General features: G+C 36.9%; 1 protein-coding gene across 1 annotated transcript; it reads left to right on the forward strand.

The window, feature by feature from the left end:
* The first annotated feature begins 1874 nt into the window (after nt 1-1874).
* On the forward strand, nt 1875-16696 carry LOC140159233 (betaine--homocysteine S-methyltransferase 1-like). Its single transcript, XM_072182640.1, has 8 exons — nt 1875-2014; nt 5931-6072; nt 6689-6807; nt 11469-11660; nt 13051-13198; nt 14128-14310; nt 15097-15325; nt 15937-16696. Exons 1-8 carry the CDS (start codon nt 1985-1987, stop codon nt 16106-16108), a joined length of 1215 nt encoding a protein of 404 aa, XP_072038741.1. The 5' UTR covers nt 1875-1984; the 3' UTR covers nt 16109-16696.
* Nucleotides 16697-21760: the final 5064 nt, after the last annotated feature.

The raw sequence follows: 21760 nt of genomic DNA on the forward strand, positions 1-21760 counted from the left end.
ATTGCATCATTAAAATCTACTATTTTTTTGTTTAAAACATGTTATTTTAGATAACAAACATATTGCCAATATTGTATGACAACTCTCAGCACAGTATTCAAATATTTAGGAATCAATACCCTTAAATTAGTATTGTTCACTGAACCGTAGCACCACTTCAAGGTCAGTGACAACCTTTGAGATTTTCTTCCACTCCAATACCGAGTAAACCCAAGTTTGGGGTATGAAACAAAAGCGGAACGTTTGGCGTTGGGGTAAATGAAACACTCGGTATGATGTTGCCCAATTTTGTTCTTGATTGAGGAAATTGTATTCTCAGCGTTCCATTTACCCCACCGTTCCATTTACCCCAATTTACCCTATACCGTTCCGGTTGGTTACACTCTATTGCTAGTATGTACGTATAGTCAACTAAACAAAACTTGTGTCACTTTTGCCCGGGATATTTTGGTACACACCCTTTGAAGAAAATGAATTCACCCGTATGTTAGACTTGAGTCAAGTCTTTGGGAATCCTTACGTGAATAGAAATTAAACCACCAGATTTATCATCGCGTTTTTATTTCCGTCCCAGGATTTCCATAGGTACTATTGCGGTCTTGAAGAGGAAACAACCGGGGGAAACAATATATCTGGATTAATTCACAAAGTGTTTAAAAAGCCCATCATTTTTTGGCGAAACATAATCCATGATAATTGATTATTGTCCAACTCATTATGGTCCAGACTCCATATTGTGATATTTTAGGCCAGCTCGATCACCTGCCGAAATCCTAGTAGGCCTAGGCTACAAGTATGGCCTACTGCACAAAACAGATGTTGGCTGCGGGCTTGGCCAGATCCTTTGGGGCATGGATAATTGTTTATTTTATTTCACCTAAGGGATAGTCTTGTAATATTAGGCCTATAGCAAAATTGCACCCACCGCACAGTGTTCAATGTTTCTTTCTTTTCTTCATATTGGCCAGCATGCTTAAACAAGTTTTTCAGCTTGGCTGAGAATATTGAGCCTAGTCCCATCAGGACCCAAGCGTGTGTCTGCCCGAACAAAACAAAATGTTCAGTGCGTTTTCCCCTCCCGAGAAAAATACGGAAATGAAACCATTATAGGCATATCATATAGGGGCCGTACCATTCCTCTTGTGTGTCAGCCCGGGGTGTCAGCGTTATTTGCATCATTTTTGAACACCAGCCAGGCTCATTTATTGGTCAACTTGACTGATTTAAACTACTCATTATGTTCGTGATTCGTATAATAACAAGAATCGACTATTGGCCTATTGGGACGCATATTTGGATGTCATGAATGTTAGTAGGCCTAGGCCTGTTTTTCAGTGATTTGCTCATCCGGAGGATCATTTAGATTCACAGCGTGCTATTAACATAACTTTTATTAAAAACAAAATAACACAGTTTACATGAATCTGTAATGCCCATGCATTAAAAACTTTTAGGAATAGGAAATTGGGCTTCATCTGCTGTTTTCCTCGTTTTTTTGCCAATTTTTTTTATTTTAAAACTGACAGTTAAAGGTAATCGCTTAGGCCTATCCATCAGGTTTAGGCTATATTTATGTACACAATTTTTTTTTTACAATGTCGCTGGGTGATCACTGAATACCTTAACAAGGATCACGAAATACTCCTAAAAAAAAGCTTGGCTTGGACCATTCCATGCTTGGACTGAGCCTTGATCAAGTCTACCATACATAATTTACATGATTAGAAGCGAGTCTCAGCCACAGCCGGCTTTTACTTATTTTTCACTAAACAAATTTGTAGAGTGAGGCAGTAATACAAGCTGACTGGGTCTGAGACTAGGCCTGACGCGGCGGTGACTGAGCTGGGCAGGCAAGGCTACAAAACAACGTAGCAGCGAGCTGCCGAGCCTTTCCAAATCTATCACTGCTGCGAGACAGTCACGAAGCACATTGCTCTTTGAAACTACTCAATTTCTTTGACCTTAGCCACGTAGACGATACAAAATGTCATCGGCAACCAAGAAAGCTAAGACCGTATGTATGCACTTTAAACTAGTCTTTTGCATTGCAAAACTGCATGTTTTATTTTAAATATTGAACTTTCTGCGATGTTGATGAAGCGTATTCATGATTCTCACTCTGCTCTGATTCAAATTTCGTGATTGCTGCACTACAATAGTAGTTTAGTACAATGTCGACTGAACTGTTGGTATAATAATGTATTGTATTTATATATTTATATTATAATGCAAAATATTGATCTATTCCATGGATTTAGAACAACAAAATCGGTATGGCATTTTTTTAAAAACATGAACATCAATTTTTGCTCACAAATGTAGGCCACCAACACATACTGGAATTTCGCCAACCTACATGTATATCTGTACGTCGCTTGGTCGGGCAATGCCAAAATCATTTATGAATGCGCCCAAAACGACACAAGGTCATGGTTAAATAATATTCGTAGGGGGAATATGAGGATTTTTATTTTGACTGATTTTTCCAAAGACCCGTTTCGTTGGAAAGTCTTTGGTTCAGCAGCCAGTATGGTTTAATTATCCAACGGCGGTTCCGGTGCAGTGCGGCAGTGTTTGTTGACAAAAACATAATCATGGCCACGCTGAAGTAATTTTCCAAGCACATGATGGCGGCGCAATTTGCAAATGACGTCACGAAAATCATGGCTTGTTATTAATTTTGGCCATACAAGTTCACGATGTTGTTTGTAAGAATGTAATAGTGGAACTTTCACGACTAGACTTGTTCTGATTGTTGCCCTCATGAATTGCCAAGAACACTGTTAAATATATTATATAACCTGATCTTTTGGCATAACTAATAAATAAATACGCATCGTCTGTCTGTGTGTGTCTGTCTAGTCCGCCTATTTTCTTGGAGACTGGGGGTCGCATGTTCCTCAAACTTGGTGGGGGTGCATCTTGACCTGAGCCAGAACAAGTTTGTTTTGGTTAGTGGGTCAAGGTCATCCAGGGGTCATCTGAGATCAAATTGGTAAAAATTGTTTTTCTCAGAGACTTGGGGTTCCTCAAACTTGGTGAGTGGATGCATCTTGACCCGAGACAGAAAATGTTTGTATTTTTAGTGGGTCAAGGTCACCCGAGGCCATCCAGGGGTCATCTGAGGTCAAATTAGTAAAAACTGTCATATGAGCATGAAACTTGGTGGGTGGGTGCATCTTGACCCGAGACAGAACAAGTTTGTATTAGTGGGTCAAGGTCACCCGAGGTCATCCAGGGGTCATCTGAGCCTGAGGTCAAATTAGTAAAATCTGTTTTTCTCAGAGACTATGGGTCGCACATTCCTCAAACTTGGTGGGTGGGTGCATCTTGACCAGAGACAGAACAAGTTTATATAGGTTAGTGGGTCAAGCTCACCAAAGGTAATCTAGGGGTCATCTGAGTTCAAATTAGTAAAAACTGTCATATGGGCTGGGCATGAAACTTGGTGGGTACAGTCAACATTTAGAGCCAACATTGTTGGAAGGTCATTTCAGGGTCACCAGGGGTCATCTGAGGTCAAATTAGTAAAAACTGTCGTATGGGCATGAAACTTGGTGGGTACGGTCACCATTTAGAGCCAAATTTTTGGAAGGTCATTTTGGGGTCACCAGTGGTCATCTGAGGTCAAATTAGTAAAAACATTTGGTGGGTACAGTCACCATCAGCCAGGTTTGATTAAATGTAGGTAATCAAAATTGAATAATAGCCATTGACATATTTGACCTGAAGAAAAGGAGCCCTTCGATATCGACCCCACATCTTTCTTCCTCATAAAAAATATATTATAAAGTTGTAAAGGAAATCTATTTTCAAGAAAAGTAAAAGTGTTTAACATTGGTCATTACATTGCAGTCCTAACATCTTTGGGTTGGGGAACATTGGGTGAATGGAGCTGTTTGAGTTGAAGGTCATCTAGGGGTCAAATGAAGTTATTGTTAGTTGAGGTTCAATAAAGGGGAAAATGATTTTTTTAAAGGCAGACTTTAATGTCAACCTTTGTGATATTAGCTGCATCAGGTGAGCGAAGATTTTTTTGAGGTCCAAGGTCATCTAGGGCTAGGGGTCAAATGAGGTCATTGATGAAGAAGGTTCAGGAAATGGAAAATTGCTCTTTGAAAAGGTTCAATGTCAACCTTGATAATCTCTGCAGGGGAATTAGCCTAGATGAGGAATTATACAGGTTTAAAGGTCATCTAGGGGTCAGTGTTAACACACAAGAGGTCAAATTTTAAAATAGCTCTCAAATTAATCAAATTAGTGGACAATTTCTCAATTTTAATTTTGTTATTCTTTATTCAAATGTTAAAATAATATTAGTAGTGCCAGGAAGGGTTGCTTTTTGGCCCTAAATGGTTTCATGCTCATCCGACAGTTTTACTAATTTGACCTCTGGTGATCCCTAAATGACTTTCCAAATTTTGGCTTTAAATGTTGACTACCCACCAAGTTTCATGCCCATTTATGTATACGGCAGTTTTTACTAATATGACCTCAGCTGACCCCTGGATGACCCCGAAATGATCTTCCAAAAATTTGACTCTAATGTTAGTAATTTGACCTCAGGTGACCTCTGGGTGACCTCGGATGACCCCGAAATAAACGTCCAAAATTTGGCTCTAAATGTTGACTGTACACACCCAGTTTCATGCCCATACAACAGTTTTTAAATTTGATGACCCCTGGATGACCTTGACCCACTAACCAATACAAATTTGTAGTTTGGGGTCAAGATGCACCCATCCACCAACCCCTAGTCTCTGAGAAAATAGGTGGTGTAAAAAGAGAGACTGGCCATGGCAACAAAATTATGACTTTATGTCGAACTTTGCTCTGTTGACCTACAAAAACAAAAAATTGGCAGATTCCATTTAGGTGCAAGTTGGGACATGTGTAAACATTACAAATGTGCAAAAAAATCAGGTTTGAAAAAAATTAACCAATTTCACATAACATTGTACATTATGACTTTAAATCAAAGCCCACTTGATATGAAAAATCAAGTCTAGTGAAAAGGGCATTGTAAACCCTTTGATCACCGATTCAGGCAGATGTGATCTGAGGTTATGGGGTCAAATTTTGCAATTGCTAATAAAGGTGGACATAAACATGAGAGGGGACATGTTACAAATCAAGTGGAGGTCATTCAAGGTTAAAGGTCATGGGTCAAATTTAAAATTGCTCTGATTAGGCTCAAAGTTGGACATAAACCTGGGGGACATGTTACAAATCAAGTGAATGTTATTTACATGAGGGCAAAAGTCATCTGGGGTCATTTTTTTTTTTACAATGGCTCCAATTAGTCTCAAAGTTGGTGGAAATAAACTAAACTTGATGAGGACGGAAAATGAAGCAGAGGTCATTTTTTGCCAAAGGTCATCTGGGTTCAAAGCTTCCCGCAAGCATCTACCCATCCAAGTTACTGATAGCATCAGTAACCCCAGTATTACTTTTATATGAAGAGGCGCACCAGTGTTCTGTGAATATAATGATTTCGACAACATGTGATCTGTGCAAGGCAAGAACCATAAAAATTGTGAAATTCTAGTTGCTTGGGGAGCACGGTGGCCGAGCGGAACAGGCTCCGATTCATAATTGGAAGGTTGCGGGTTCGAGTCCCGGCAATGCCATCATGTTGTGCCCTTGAGTAAGGCCCTTTATCTCGATTACTCCTCTCCACCCATGTGTATAAATGGGTACCGGCATTCTTAAATGCTGGGAAGGTAACAGACTCGCTGTGGATGAGGTGTAGCGATCCCCCTGTAGCAACATTACATGGAGGAGTCTGGCCCAATCGCCAATGAAAGAGAGATGGGCACTCCGATCACGGTTTATACAGGATCGTCTCCTTTACCTTTTTTACTTGTAGTTGCTTGTAGCCCTTTTTAGACTTATTGTCATTAATTCTGTTACTTTTCCACTGGTTACAGGATAAGAAGGGTCTGTTGGAAAGACTCAATGCAGGAGAGGTAGTAATTGGAGATGGTGGATTTGTATTTGCTCTGGAGAAGAGAGGATATGTAAAAGCAGGCCCATGGACTCCCGAGGCTACCATAGAACACCCTGAAGCAGGTATGTGTAGTGTACAGTGTTATATGTGTTTAGGGGAGCTGTCATTTTCTTTGGAAGGGGGTTCCCAAATACATCAAAATGATGGTCCCTTATACCTTTCAGTTAACCCACACCCAGAAACTGTCTGCCTGGAGGCTAGAAATTCTTTTGGGATGATGAGTGGCTGAAATTTGCACCAATTAGGGTGATAGTGCAGAAAACCAGGGTCCATGTTGAGCTACCCACAGCACTGGTGTACCAGGCAACTCGCTTCCAGAAGAGAGTGCTCAAGAACTCGAGAATTTGCCATTCGAATACACCAAAAGGAAGATTTTGTTTCCAATTTTATTCTAGTATATTGAGCTGCCCTCCCCCTGTTGGTACGGGAATAAGCCTGAGCAATCCACTGGTCCAATTGGAGACACCCACATTACCTGCTAGTTACGATGCAAATGTTTGCACATACTACATGTACAAAAACCACACTCTGGATATGACAAGAATACATTGCCTCCCACATTCATCCGTTAACAATGGAATTGTAATTTCGTAAAACCAAGGCTAAGACACTGTATAAAATACCTGTAGAAAAAACTGTAGGAGCCTAATACTCTTTATTTTATTAATTGATTTTTAGTTCGTCAGCTTCATCGTGAATTTCTTCGTGCTGGATCAGATGTGATGCAAACCTTTACATTCTACGCCAGTGACGACAAATTATCAAACCGTGGCAATGAAGCAGAAGCAAAGCACAGCGTAAGAACCATTTTTTACTTTTCAAAAGTGAGGTGGGGCAGGAGCTCCATTCTTTTGCATGCGGGAGATGGTGGGATACCACAAATCTATGCACAAATGTATTTGGTGTTTTAGGAAGAATTATACATAAGAACTTTAAATCCCTCAAAGGTATGCAAAGTGACATGCCTGTGAAAGAGTGGAATGTAATATTTTACAGACAGCTGCATATATAAACATTTACCAAAACATAGTTACCCCCTTTTATGAGATTATAACTCAAAATCTATGCATCACAATTGAAATAGCAAAAGAAAACCTAGTTTTGTTTTGCACATTTTGATGCCTCCTTTGTCTTAATAGCCCAAAATTTATTGCCATGGTGACCTGTTAAATGAAAAAGACTCCCATTCAAAAGTTGCGCCTAAACCCATTGAAAATGTTGCTTTTGTTGCTCGAGTGCCTGGTCGTCACTGGTCACTGCGAGTCATCCTTGACCAGTCATGTAAAGAATGTAATGCTAGTATGCTACAAACTGAGCTATCCAGACAAATGAGGTATCAAAACTTACAGAATAATCCTGGGATTGTTTTTGCTATTTCAGTTTTTAAATTTGATGCATAGATTTGGAGTTTTATCATAATAAAGGGGGGTAATTACTTTTTGGTATACGTTTAAAACCTAATTTGACATTGCTATTAGACTTGATACTGGCTAAAATTGTAAATTATGAGTTTCCACACATGAAGTACATGGTCAATATTGATGTGGAGGCATTTTGGATTTGACCCTAGAGGTCACAAAAGGTCATACAGGGGTACAAATTTAAATTTCTCCAACTTGATACCGAATTATTTGTCTGATCACAAGAATACTATGTTCTATGTAGGAGTAGACCCATCATTATTCTACAAAAAGCTTGTTTGGGGTCAAGACTACACAATATACATATTTGGTTATGTTTTGGGTTAAAATTTCACCTTGCTCCATTTTGGCGAAAATGGGGGCAAATTGTTTGTCTTGACATGAGAGCAAGAAAAGATTAGTACTTGCCAAAGTTGCCATCTCAAAAACTTTTACCTTCTATCTTAGGTTAACACAGTATAGGCCTACATATGCACAACTTTTTTGATCTTCCAGGCTCTACAAAAATAATTTGCCACCATTTTAATCCAAATCAGAGCAGAGCATTTCTACCCCGTACATCCATGTAGAACTAAAAATTGGGTTTTGTAGAATAACTCTATAACAATAGGCCCTAGATAGCACACACTTAAAAACATACATTTTTGATATCCTTAACTGATCAGATGAATAATTTGGTTTATCATTCTGCAAGATTGGAGAAATTTTGAAATGTTGCCTCTGTATGACCTTTTATGACCTTAAATATTCAAATCCAAAATGCCTCCATATCTTAAAATAAAACTTTGGACCATGTGGAAATTCTCATGCTACTATCAGAAAGTGCACAATTATTTGGCTTAGCAGCTTAATTATTACCGACTGTTTCACTGAACCATGTCATTGTTGCCCAAAGCTTTTTTAGAGTAAACTTTCCGGTTGTATTATGTCTCTGGAAACTTTTTGGTCCAAAATGTATCAATATATACTGAAATTAAAGGCCCATTCAGAGATCCCTGCGCAAGTATAAACAAATTTAAAATTGTGTTACTTTAAGTTGCTTTAACTTAAGGATAAGTCATTAGAATTTCATGTGAAATTTTGTCTTTAATACACAGCTTTCGGCTTAACCACTAGTAGGCTATGTTAGCACATCTATGCTACTAACAAAGGTGAAAAAAAAAAATCTGTTTGATATTTACATTTTTTAATGAGCAATCACTGAATAGGCCTTTATATCCTACAACATAATATATACTCAAATTAAAGCAATAATGTGTGATTTGTGTAAAGCATATAGGCCGCGTGTTTTGAACTCGCCACCCTTAGCGTTACATCACAAATATTATGAATTTTTACACCAATCAAGTTTCAAATTAGAATATCTCCACAACTATCAACCCTAAACTAGCTAAAGTATACATTTTTGGAAAGCTGAAGGCATAAGCAATTTAAATATACACATTTCAACTCATTGTACAGGGTGACCTTGAAGTTATACAGGGTGGAATAAAAAAAATCCAAATAAAATATGGGTCACTTAATGCATTGCTTATTACTAACTTGCAGTTATAAACTGAAAGTAAACAACATTGATTTGGTTAGAGGTTAGGGGAGCCCACTGATTTTGGAAGAAAAAAAATCACAGCTGTTTGGTAATCTCGGAATACAGGGTGTCCCAAAATATGTTAAAATTTTTTTACAATTCAACATATTTTGAACTCAAACATTTTACCCCTAGCCCATACAAAAAAAGTAAGTCCATATTTAGATTCCTCGTCAAATTTCCTCTCAGAAAATGTAAACTTTGACTATGATAGGATAAGTAATAAAAAATTTAGGGCAACTTTTAGATTTTGAAGACATCCGCATTGCTTGTTACAGTGTTTAATATGAAAACAGGTAGTTTTGCACATAAAAGTTTGCATTTCATAGACTAAACCAATCATGAAGAGTTCAAAATGATTAAAAACAATTAGCAGAATAAATAATCTTTCAAAAGAGCTCTTAACCATGTCTGTAGCCCATATGGATGCAAAGATATGATCAGTTGATTCAGCACACACAAAATCTTTATTTCCATAGACTTTGCACATACCGCCACCGCCTCATCCGCCACCGCCTCATCCCCCACCTCGGTCATTCTGAACTCAAACAACTCTAACTCCACTATCTTAGCTGATAAACAATTCTCCTTTGGAGGTCTGTTAGGGCACACATTTAGCTACAACATGACACCAAACACACTTGAATACCTTTTCTTTAAGCAAAGATATAACGATTTGAACGAGTCTCGATTTGGAAAAGCGTAACAACACCACCATTTTTGGGTGGCGAGTTCAAAACGCGTGGCCTATATTCCTATTTTAATGTTTTCATTGATTACATTGTCTACTTTTAATTTGAACCACACAAATGAGGTTTAACAAAGAAAATTGACATTTCATTCCAGCGCCTACAATGCGTGTATTAGATCGTGTTATCATGATTATTGGCGTAGGTTTACGCAGCTGGGACGTTAAACAAGAAGATGAATAGCGATATGCACACAAGTTTATATGTCAAAGACTTGAGACGAATAGTGATATGCACACAGTTCATTTATATTCATTACTGATTCAAGGATACACATGCCCTCGATGTGTTTAGCCATTACTTGATTGGTGAACTCGGAATAAAACCGGAGATCTCTGGAATTAGAACACTTCAGGCTTAGTCTTTCTCATGGTATTTAAGTACACCATTGGGCGATACAATCATACAAAAAGTAGAAATTCAAGAAAAATTGAGGGCGTCGCTGTGGAGCAAATCACACATTATGGCTTTAAGTGTCCTACAACATGACTCAAATGGTGCTGATCAAACCTGGCTCCCAAAATGTCTGATCCAAGCTGAATAAAACAATCCCTTAACAATGTGACCTTTCACAGAGACATGTTTTATTTCTACCAATATCCAGAACTGAGGCTGTGACTATGAGGTCACTCCTTATCATAAATTATGTCAGTGACCCTGGGTCATGGGTCACTGACCCATGACACTGCCCTCATCACATAACTGCACATCATCAGGTCCACATGGTATTACCTACAAGTCTTGCTTTTAGCATGCTCCACTACACTGGCAGCTATCACAGACCTTGTAGCAAGGTATGAAAGGTCATGTTGTGGCATATATAACATGCACAGCTGATTTGGACATGGGGATATTTATACTTTCATGAACAACGTAAGTACAAATTGGGATCATATTTTTCAGATTATACGGAACAAGGGCTTTTAGTGCATTTGGAAAGTGGTAGGTAGGTGTGTGGAAAATTGTTTTGAAATATACACTCATTTGACCGAATAAAAGAGCTCAGAGTGATGCCTTGTAAGAATGTGTTTGTTTATGCTTACATCATGATGTACAAAACACCTATAAATCTTGCAAAAACAAAGCCACCGTGAATGCATGCATCCCAAGTGATGAAGCAATGATCCTATAAAGTCTACCTTTCGCCCGACCCAGTACTTGGCACCGAGTGGTCTGTGGTTGAATCCTGAGGGAAAGCGAACAACATCTTGGTTCATCTTCTCACTTTAAAAACTAACATATTTCCTTTCCAAGCACCAAAAAGCCCTTTCAGCATTAGAGATAATGGTACCTGACCCGTCATCGATAACGACGGGAGAAAACTCAAATGATTATAGATAAAGTACATATTTGCATATATAGCCCACATTATGACTGCAAGTGCAAATTGCTGAACATTTTGACACATTAGGGGTCACAAATCATTTTTAAGAAGTTATAAATGGCCTGATATTTGCAGAATACAAATACAAGTCAAAAAAAGTAAGTACATGCTTCTATGTTTTGGCAAGTGCACTAAGTGAGGCTGCCTAATTGGGAAACCATAGTTAAACTTGGTGGTGCCTTTTGGCTAAATATTCTGCACATAAAATAATCTTACTGTGCCTTAAAGCACAATCCTAACTAGCACTTGATGTGCAATTCTTGGTTCAGCTAGACTTGATGCCCATATTGACTAGTTATGTGGTCGGTTGTTTTAACAGGGCGCCAAGATTAACAAGGCTGCCTGCGATCTGGCCCATGAAGTTGCAGCGGAAGGCAATGCACTGGTAGCTGGTGGCGTCTCTCAAACCCCCGATTACCTCAGTGGCAAAGGCAAGGCAGTTGTTCAGGGACATTTCATCAAACAACGAGATGTTTTTGTAGAGAATCAAGTTGACTTCCTTATTGCTGAGGTAAGTTTGTGGCATTCTACACAATCATGTTTTAATAATACATTAAAAAAGCACAATTAACCCTTGAAACTAAACCCAATGTGAGAAAAATACAGAGCTAATTTGTGTTAATTGAAACAACATTGATTTTGTGAGAGGAACTAAATTTGAATCCTTTAGTTTTACCCAAGTGGGAATAATATTATTCCCAAACAATTTTAAATTCGATCAATTTGTAGAAAAGACCAGAAAACCCTTTAATATTTTGCATGTTTCCTTATAAGTTACAAAAGCAGTTGCTGATTTGGTACAAGACTACTACAGGAATTGGTCTTTTCACAGGTTTATGAAAGGCTTCATGATAAAAAAACAGTTATGATATGAAGTGGCAAAAACATTTTTTCTTTGTATTTGGGACAGCAGTCAGCGCTTAAAATAATATCTAACTGATGACCAAGAATGGTACACTGGCATCCACTTTTCAATATGGAAGGTGGGTCAAGAAGAAAGTGTGTAGAGATTGAAGAGTCGGTGAAGAGATTTGTAGGTGGTCAAGAAGAAAGTGTGTAGAGATAGAAGAGTCGGTGAAAAGATTTGTAGGTAAGTATAAGGATTTTGCCGTATCGGTAACCAATGATGCTCATTTCGTCGCCGAGAGGGGGCAGCGATACAATTTCCTGAAACTCCTAGCACTTAGCCTACAGCACTATTCTGCACCTACAGAAGTTTTGAAATGGCAAAATTTGGATGACTTCACTATTTATTGAGCTGCAATGTTACAAGGGAAAGTGGATCAGTTTCTTGCTGTATTTGTGAATACGACCCATCGCCTGTGATATTGCAAGAGAGGCAGATAGTCTTAAGGTTGCGAGCTTCCGAATGACTATTGACATACCAACACAGATGGGACAGATTGGATTTGGCTCCTTCATGAAATGCAAAGTAATATGTATAGCCTATACCTCAGATCGTTGCATCATTCAGGAGTTTATTGACCACACAATCCACGCTTTCATACCGCGGATGCTATCTCCAAGATGCTGAAGTTCTCCATTGCGATTTATAGAAATTCAGGACCATGTATAACTGTATCATCAGCATAAAATGGGTGTTTTCATCACAATATAGGACTCGACAAGATCTTCTGGAGTCGCAGAGTAGATGGTGAACATAAGACGAGCAACAGATTCATAATATGCATCTTAGATAGGCTTTCACCAATAATGGATTGTCGGCGTTGAGAGATACATTTGTAGCTGTTGAGAGAACTCGGAGAAGGGGTGCAAATTGGGTCGAATATGGTACTGCATGAAATTATATACCACTTGCTGGCTATATTATTACAAATATTTATGATAAGTCATTTCTGTGAAATAACTGATTTACTGTGGTGTTTTTTTCTTGTGTTTAGTATTATGAGCATGTCGAGGAAGCAGTGTGGGCAGTTGAAGTACTGAAGGAATCCAAGCTTCCGGTATGTGCATCCCTGTGCATCAATAAGGAAGGGGATCTTCACGGAGTCTCACCTGGGGATTGTGCTGTGAAACTTGCGGAAGCAGGTTAGTAGAAGCCCTGTACTCTAATTCATTCCCCATTATTGCTGATAGGTATGCAAATGATGGATTGATCACCAAAAATGTTTAAGGCGGCTATCATTTTCTTCGGAAAGGGGTCCCAAATTTTCCAAAAGTTGGCATCAATTGTGACCCCCCCATTTCGGCAACAAAATTTTATGACCCCCGCCACCGATACACCTTACCCCCTAAACAGGCGAAAATTGTTTTGAAATCAAGTCTTTTGAGACTCCCTACATTTTGGTCATCAAAAATTTTATGACCCCCTAATTTTCATTCCAAAAATTTATGACCTCCCTGTATATTCGTATCTGTATAACATTGGTGACTCTGCCAGGAAGCTTCAGAAAAGGCTTAGTGAACACAAGTCAACTGCTGGCAGCTCCAAATCAGTGGTCAGGGAACATGTGAGATCCAAATGTCACCCGATTGATTGGGAAAATATCAAGGGACTTTAACAGGAACAAAAAGAATTTTCCCAGAGTTCTTAAAGCTATACACATAAGGACTTGAAAAACCCAGAGACTGAACCGTGACCAAGGACTAGAAATAGATACTATTTGGGATAACCTACTATATCATCTTTCAATTAGGTTCTCAGAAGAAACATATTTGGCCTTTATTTCATTTCTCATTGTGGATAAACCTGTGATCAAAACATTTTTGGGACAGAGTGCAAGACCATTTGTAAGTGCAGTAGAATAATATCACTTTTACATGTAGTTGGTGTTTTTCATGTGTTATTGATCCAAAGTAAGTACATTTTTGGTAGTATTGCAAATGGCAGCTGTTACATTCTACTGCACTTACGATAGTCATGCAGGGTTTTTGTTTATAACATGAGTTATCATTTCCTTAAATATTTGCCAGTGGTTACAATGTTTTTTTTTTCTCTCCATACTTTCATTCTGTAGGTGCTGATGTTGTAGGAATTAACTGTCACTTTGGTCTTATGGATTGTGTCGAGACAGTGCGTATGATGAAGGAAGGATTGGATAAAGCAGGTCTCAAAACTCATCTTATGATCCAACCATTGGCATACCACACACCTGATGCTAGCAAACAAGGATTCATCGACTTACCAGAATTTCCATTTGGTGAGTTCAGTAATCTTGGCACTTGACGAGCAAAATTAAACATTTTTTATCCGTTTCCTGACAATCTTACATACTTATTTTTGACAAAACTTGATACTAGGCAAACATTTGACCTCACTTGACTAATATTTGACCTCGCTTGACTAATATTTGACCAAACATTGCTAATTTGACCACAGTTGACTCCTGATCAACTAAAACCTAGTAAAATTATTTTGATACAGTATTGCTTATATAATTAATTTTCCATCAAGTAATATGAAAATTCAACAATGTGTACATGACCTTATAAAATCTATATGTGACGTGTCATGTCAAAAGGAGACACTTTTGGGCAGGTTATCAATTTTCAGCTTTTACATATCCTAAATATCGAGATATTTTGCTGCACAACGCCGTATTCCCCAATGAAATCGGACATTCCAAAGCGAAGATATTGAGTTTGTAAGTTATGGTATTATTAAATTGGAAATTGAGATATCGGCTTTTGAAAATATTATTGACAATGTTGAGAGTAGGAATCACCTTGAAAAATGTCTCAAAAAATACAAGATGCCAGTTATACTCCGGTTTGAAACTATCAGACAATATTTTTAACATTAATAACATAACAAATTCGCAACAAACCCAAATTGTGAAAAAATCATTCCCAGGCAGATTTTTGGCTATTTCTCCATTTAAGATCCTGCCCAAAAGTGTCTCCTTTTGACATGACACGTCACATATTGCAATCTTTAGACTCTTGAATGGCCTTTATTAGATGTATACTGTATTTATTTTCCTCAGGTTTGGAGCCCCGTCTTGCCACTCGTTGGGACATGCATGAGTATGCCCGTGCTTCATATGACCTTGGTGTACGTTTCATTGGCGGTTGCTGCGGCTTTGAACCATATCATATCCGAGCTGTCGCAGAGGAGTTGGCACCCGAGAGAGGTTTCCTACCAACAGGATCCGAGAAACATGGAATGTGGGGTGATGGACTGCGTCAACATACCAAACCTTGGGTCAGAGCTAGGTAGGTTTATGTATAATTGGGTACTTTGTTCAACCTGTAATAGGTGTAAATGATTTGGTTTTGTTACTGAGCGTGTTAATGAAGCCCTAACTTCTGTTCACATAAAGTTACACCTGAGCAGTCATGCAAATGGGTCATGCAATAAGCAAAGCGCACTTTACGTATGCGCCCAATTGAGTGTACACCATTCGATATCAATCCATAAATGTTACAAGTAAGGAGCGACCCCGTGATGCTTCATAATCTTGTGAATAGCAAATAGGAATCCAGTAGCACTGGTTTTGCTTTTCGTATATTCAATAAGTCACCTTTGCTCAATCTGGAATGCATGTGGCCAATATGCAGCTATGTAATAAAGAGTATGTAAAATTGAGCTTGCTTGAAATTCTGGCAAAGGACTTCTTGAAGATTATTTAGGTATAGCCGATCTAAAATTTGGGAAGCCGATTCTGGATGCATTGGTAAAGCTGGCTGTGGGCTGATTAAGGAATTGCATCACTAGATCATGCTTAATGGGTTATACTGAAAATTGGCGATATGTGTGCGGTAGGATTTTGTGCATCGCCTACACTATGAATCATTTGTCTGTCTGCTTTATTTTATTTCTTCAGAGCTCGCAAGGATTACTGGAAGAACCTGAAGCCAGCAAGTGGACGTGCATTGTGCTCTGCTCATTCCACACCAAGCAACTGGGGAGTCACACAGGGTGATGAATCGCTGAAGCAAAAGAAGCAGATAACATCCGACGAAGAGTTGAAAGCACTATTTGACAAGAAATGTTAAGTGTTCTCGACATGAATACTGTAACTGAACGTCTTCCTTGGTGGTATTAATGTACATTTTGTTCACTTCAATATATCAGTGTTTCCTCGGCAAAAGAAATATGGAAAGAATATCAGTGTATTTACCTTCATGTAAGCATACTCATGAGTTAGCCTAGTATCAAGACGGGGATTATACAGCTTGCAGAATAAAACTGTCTAATCCGTCAATGGAGTTGTGATAATAGGCTATATCATGTAAGCTTACATGAAAGACTGAAACTTAACAGGGATTTGCTATTGCAATGCAAAATTTATGTAGATAAATTCAGGTGGTTAAAAAGGAATTGTATATAAAAGCTTGTACAGTTAAGCATAGCATTAGTTTATTCTAAACGGATTATGAAATCATTTTCTAAAGGTATTCATCCCTGTAATTAACTAACTAGTTATGCCAAAATATTTTTGAAAAGACGTGGCAGCTAGTTTCTTAAACTATGGGAAAAAATATATTAAAGCGTGTACAGTTGAGCATGACATAAATTGATTCTAAACAGATTATCAAATTATTTTCGAAAGATAAATTACCCAACTAGGTAGTTATTTCAACGTAAAGAATTCTTTTTGAAAAGATATGGTAGCTAGTTTACGGAAAATATATAATAAAGCATGTACAGTTGAGCTTTTCTAAACCGGTTACCAAATCATTTTATAAAGATATAATTGACTATCTGGGTAGTTACGCCAACATATTTTTCGAAACATGCCTACAGCTAGTTTCCTAAACTTGAGGATGAAATTGTCGAGAAATTGATGATCGATCAAAAAGTGGAATTTCATCAAAGATATAACAAGATGCAAATCTCAACACTTGTTTGACCCAAGAAATTCAATTCAATGAAGGACCGCTGGTTTGTACATTTGTACCTCTCATCTTTCTAAATATCCATGGTTTGTTGGGTTTCATCATGGATACATTGACTTGTTTTAGCTGTACTGCTTCCTGTGGGATTGCATCCAATGCACCACAACATGATCGACCTACCTAATTGGGTAGAAAGTTGTTGTATTCTAAGATATCAAAAACAGATGTAGTATTTTCCTCAAAGGATGTAAAATATTATGAGTAATACATGCTTATAAACTAAATGCTTGTAAACAACACGCTTGTATATTGCTTAGATATAGCACTGCTAAATGCTTATAAACAACATGCTTGTATATTGCTTAGATATAGCACTGCTCATTGTATACACTGTTTGTTCATACATAAATATCACTAGTTTAAATGTCGTATTACATGATGCAGCAATAACAAATTTATCAAGTAGGTACAAATTTATATTTAGTATTAATTGATGCCAAATCATCAGTGCAATCCAAAAATAATCAAGTTTTACTTGTAAATCTCCTGTGCTTAAGTTTTCACATATGGTGCACCTTTCTGAGTCCGCTGTCATGTGCCAGGGCAAAGTGAGCACACCATTGCCAGCGCATGACGCAAATCGGCGCATAATTTGTGTGTACAAATGGCAATTGACCAATGAAATTGCAGTATTCATGTCTACTGAATGATAAGAATATTAGGTTTTTCCTCGGTTTGTTCACACAATGCAGAACTCCATATGAATGAGTGCTGTATATATGTGACTAAGTCTATGGATATGTTACTTACAACAAAATATTAACATGCACTTACCTTACATCTGCTATTAATGGCAATCAGAATCTCCCTTGCGAAGTACTATCATTACTGCCGACTCAAACATGCCCGTAAATTGCAATCTTTTCACGGAGAACAAGCAATCTCAAAGGATGTGTGGACAATCTTTTAAAACAAATTCTTGCAGCTTGTATATATTGCCTTAATGAAATTGCCAAAAACTGCAAAAATAAGTTATAGTGCTGAACAATGCAGTAATTTCATTACTGTTTACACAAACTGTGTTCACTTAAAGATCAATGAAAGCAGTATTTTCATTTACTAAGGGATTTTTATTTTGAACTTACCAAAAAACAAGCAGCTGTATCAAAAACTTACAGGGATGCCTTTCTGGAAACGTTACATGTGTTCTACCTTCTGTTATGCGTTATTATGTTTTGTTATTTAAACTCAAATCAAGAAAGATGGATTAATACATGTAGTTATAAAATCATATTTTCGCATTCAGCTATTGTCAATTGAAGCCAAATAAATCAATTTTGCAAAGAATTTAATGTTCTGGATATTTGTCATTTCTTCTGTGTTTATTTTTTTATTATTTGTGCAATATTAAGTCCCAAGTTCTACAGGGCAGATGCATGCCCAGGGTTGCTTCAGAACTTGTCCCTTCATTCACTGGGTTGGGTTTTTGGGCACACCCCTGCAAATGAACCCCCAAGAAGCTTTTGCATAAGTGTAATAATGTTCAAATGCAAATTGTTGCAACTACACTCGGATTTTGATACCAAAATCAATATGAAAAATATTGAATGACTAAAAAATCATTTTGCTGCCAACATTGAATCAATTTTGTGCTTGTATTATAATATCAAAACACGGTGTTCACCGCAATGTGCCTCATTTACTCCACATTGGTAATAACTGGACATCGGGAAGGGGTTACGTCCAATTTAAATGAGGTAAAATGAAAGAAACCCCACTGGTTGACTGTTTGACTTGGAGCTCTATTGATTACAACAAATTCAAAATTGCTCCGATTCCATTTGATTTCGGTGTACGTGTGTAAACATTACATATGCCAAAATATTGTTTTTTACCAATTTATTTTTAAAAGTTCTTGCATTATGGCTTTAATACAATGATAAACATATACCAATACCTTGGAGTAGGAAGATACGGAAGTGATGTACAAATAAAACCCAAATCTTTACACTCTGTACCACAAACAATGGTAGCCTATGATGGAAGTCCTGTACGACACAATTCAATATCAAGTGTACAACTAGTCTTCACAAAAAGTGATGCAGCCGTTATATATACGCAATGCGTATTACGCATATATAGCTTCAGAACTATTAATCGTATGCATGTTCAATATTAATGATAGTGTATTTAAAGAAAAATACCCAAAGTTGCAGTTATAATTTTTGTTTATTTGCATCAATTTGAAGTCGGCGCAAAGATAATGGCGGGTTTTACATGCAACAATATTTGTGCATAAACTATTGATCCCTGTAAACTGCAATTTTTAAATTTGGGTATTTTTCTTTGAAAACACCGTTATTAATACTGAAGGATGTTGGATGAATGAGGTATCAAAATGCATTAAGAAAACCATCTTATGTTAAAATTTTGTGAATATGATTAATAGTTCTGAAGCTATGCTTATTTATAATGGCTGTGTTACTTTTTGTGAAAACTTACATAACTCCTTAAGGGATCCAAAATGAGCGTTTATTGCGTTTCGACAGTATTTTTTGTGGGACATGGGAGCACCTCAGACCTATCGAATTGCATTCTGAATACGAAGCATGTCTTTCTGATATCAAATAATTTTCGAAAATCACAATATAATACAAATTTTATGACAAATTATAAAAAATTGATATTTTTCAAATTTTTGATATATAACAGTCCTCGAAGTAAATTATATAAATCTAATGATATATTCCTAAAGTGTATGTAGCAGGAGGAAAAGCCGACGGTCAATTGAAAATTTTGACCTTTCATATTGAAGATATGGATTTTTTTCCCAAAAGACCTAATTTTTTGGTGTGTTTTGGGAAAAAAATCCATATCTTCAATACTGAAAAGGTCAAAATTTTCAATTGATCGTCGGCTTTTCATCCCACCTACATACACTTTAAGTATAAATCATCAGATTTATAAAGTTTACTTCAAGTACTGTTAAATATCAAAATATCAATTTTAATGATTTGCCATAAAATGTGTATTAAATTGCGAATTTCAAAAATCAAATTTATTTGATATCAGAATGACATTCTTCGTATGTCTGATGTGCTCTAATGTCCCAAAATAAATACTGTCCAAACGTTCATACCCCAGCCCTTAACTGGATCACACACTTTTTGGATTTGGTAGTACATGCCATAGACTTTGTGTTGCGATCATTTTGATGGTGGTGCAGAACTCAAAAGCGTGATCCAGTTGACAGTGATAATCGGATTACATGTAACACTTCGCTGGTGGATCGTGTCATCTTGGTTCAGTATTTCACATTACAGCAATATTGTAACATTTCCAAAGAAAAGATTCTTATTTGTTCCCACAAACTGTTGGTTTTCACTATCAGATATGTGCCCTATTAATTTCGAGTGGAACAAATGACGTAAAACTTAAATTGCAATTTCATTCCAGCATGAATTTTGCAGTTACTGTCTGTTCAATTAGCTTAGATTCTTGAATTTTTAAGATATTTGACGAAATAAAAAATTGTGGTCAAAGTCATCAAAGAAAAGTGTTAGCACAGCCTTAGACCTAACGTTATTTATACTTGTCAAATTCTAAAGTTCAATTTAAAACCCAATTTCTTTTCAATTTTGGTCTTTTCCCGCGATATTTTGATAAAAAGCCGTAGAACGTCGGGTACCATAAACTTTTTGAATCAATCCATTTAGAGCAATGGGGACGAATGTCACAATGCGCAGAGATAGTATTTATTTGATCATCCGCATCAGGAAGTATTGTCCAGCAAAATATTTGCTGTTGAAACATTACGTTATTATTTATGAACTAAGGTTTTCTAAAAGGCCCAGCTTATATAAATACATTCCTTGCGTATTTATTTATTTATTTATTTATTTATCAATTAATTAATGTATTTATTTATTTATTTATTTATTTATCGAATGGGTCTGAGAAGGTGTAGGCCTATTATAAAACTACACATTTATTTTCAATTTGTTATTTCGTTTTGTTTGTTGAATACAAACTGAAAAAACTGTGAAACAAAAGAACTTTTGTACAAGAAAATATTATTTAAATCAATCAGGTTACAGAAAACAATTCTTGTAAAGTCACTGTATCTGAAAATGACAAGTTTAATGCTGATATTCTTGGGAAGGAATATCATTTTATTGTGCGAATACAGATACAATTGTATTCTGTATATAGAATTGTTTTCTGTAACCTGATTGATTTAAATAATATTTTCTTGTACAAAAGTTCTTTTGTTTCACAATTTTTTTCAGTTTGTATTTTATTGTGCGAAAATATTGTTGAAATAAGAACGAAATCCATAATTTTAATGTCATTGTTTAGGAAAATATAATGCTCAGAATAATGTTATGCATAAAACGTAATCGCGCCATATAATTTCGTGTAACAAAAACCGGTGAACCGCCATCACCTATTATAGAACCTATCCAATAACCGGAACGGTATAACAATTGAAATGGCAGGACAGATTGGTGGACAGATTGTTTTGCTAAATTGGATAGGGTCTATGCCCTAAATTGAGAATGGACCGTCCCACTCGATTTGTAAAAAGGTCGCGAACCGTTTCGGTGGACCCAAGTAACTGCCTAAAATGAGGCGAAATTGAAAAGAAATGGGGTTTTACATTGAACTTTGTAATTTGAAATGTATAAATCAAGTTAGGTCTAAGGCTGTGCTAACACTTTTCTTTGATGACTTTGGCCACAAGTTTTTATTTTTTCAAATATCTTAAAAAATCAAGAATCTAAGCTAATTGAACAGACAGTAGTTCAT

The sequence above is a fragment of the Amphiura filiformis genome, chromosome 8 (assembly GCF_039555335.1).
Source record: "Amphiura filiformis chromosome 8, Afil_fr2py, whole genome shotgun sequence".
In the NCBI taxonomy this organism is placed as follows: Eukaryota; Metazoa; Echinodermata; class Ophiuroidea; order Amphilepidida; family Amphiuridae; genus Amphiura; species Amphiura filiformis.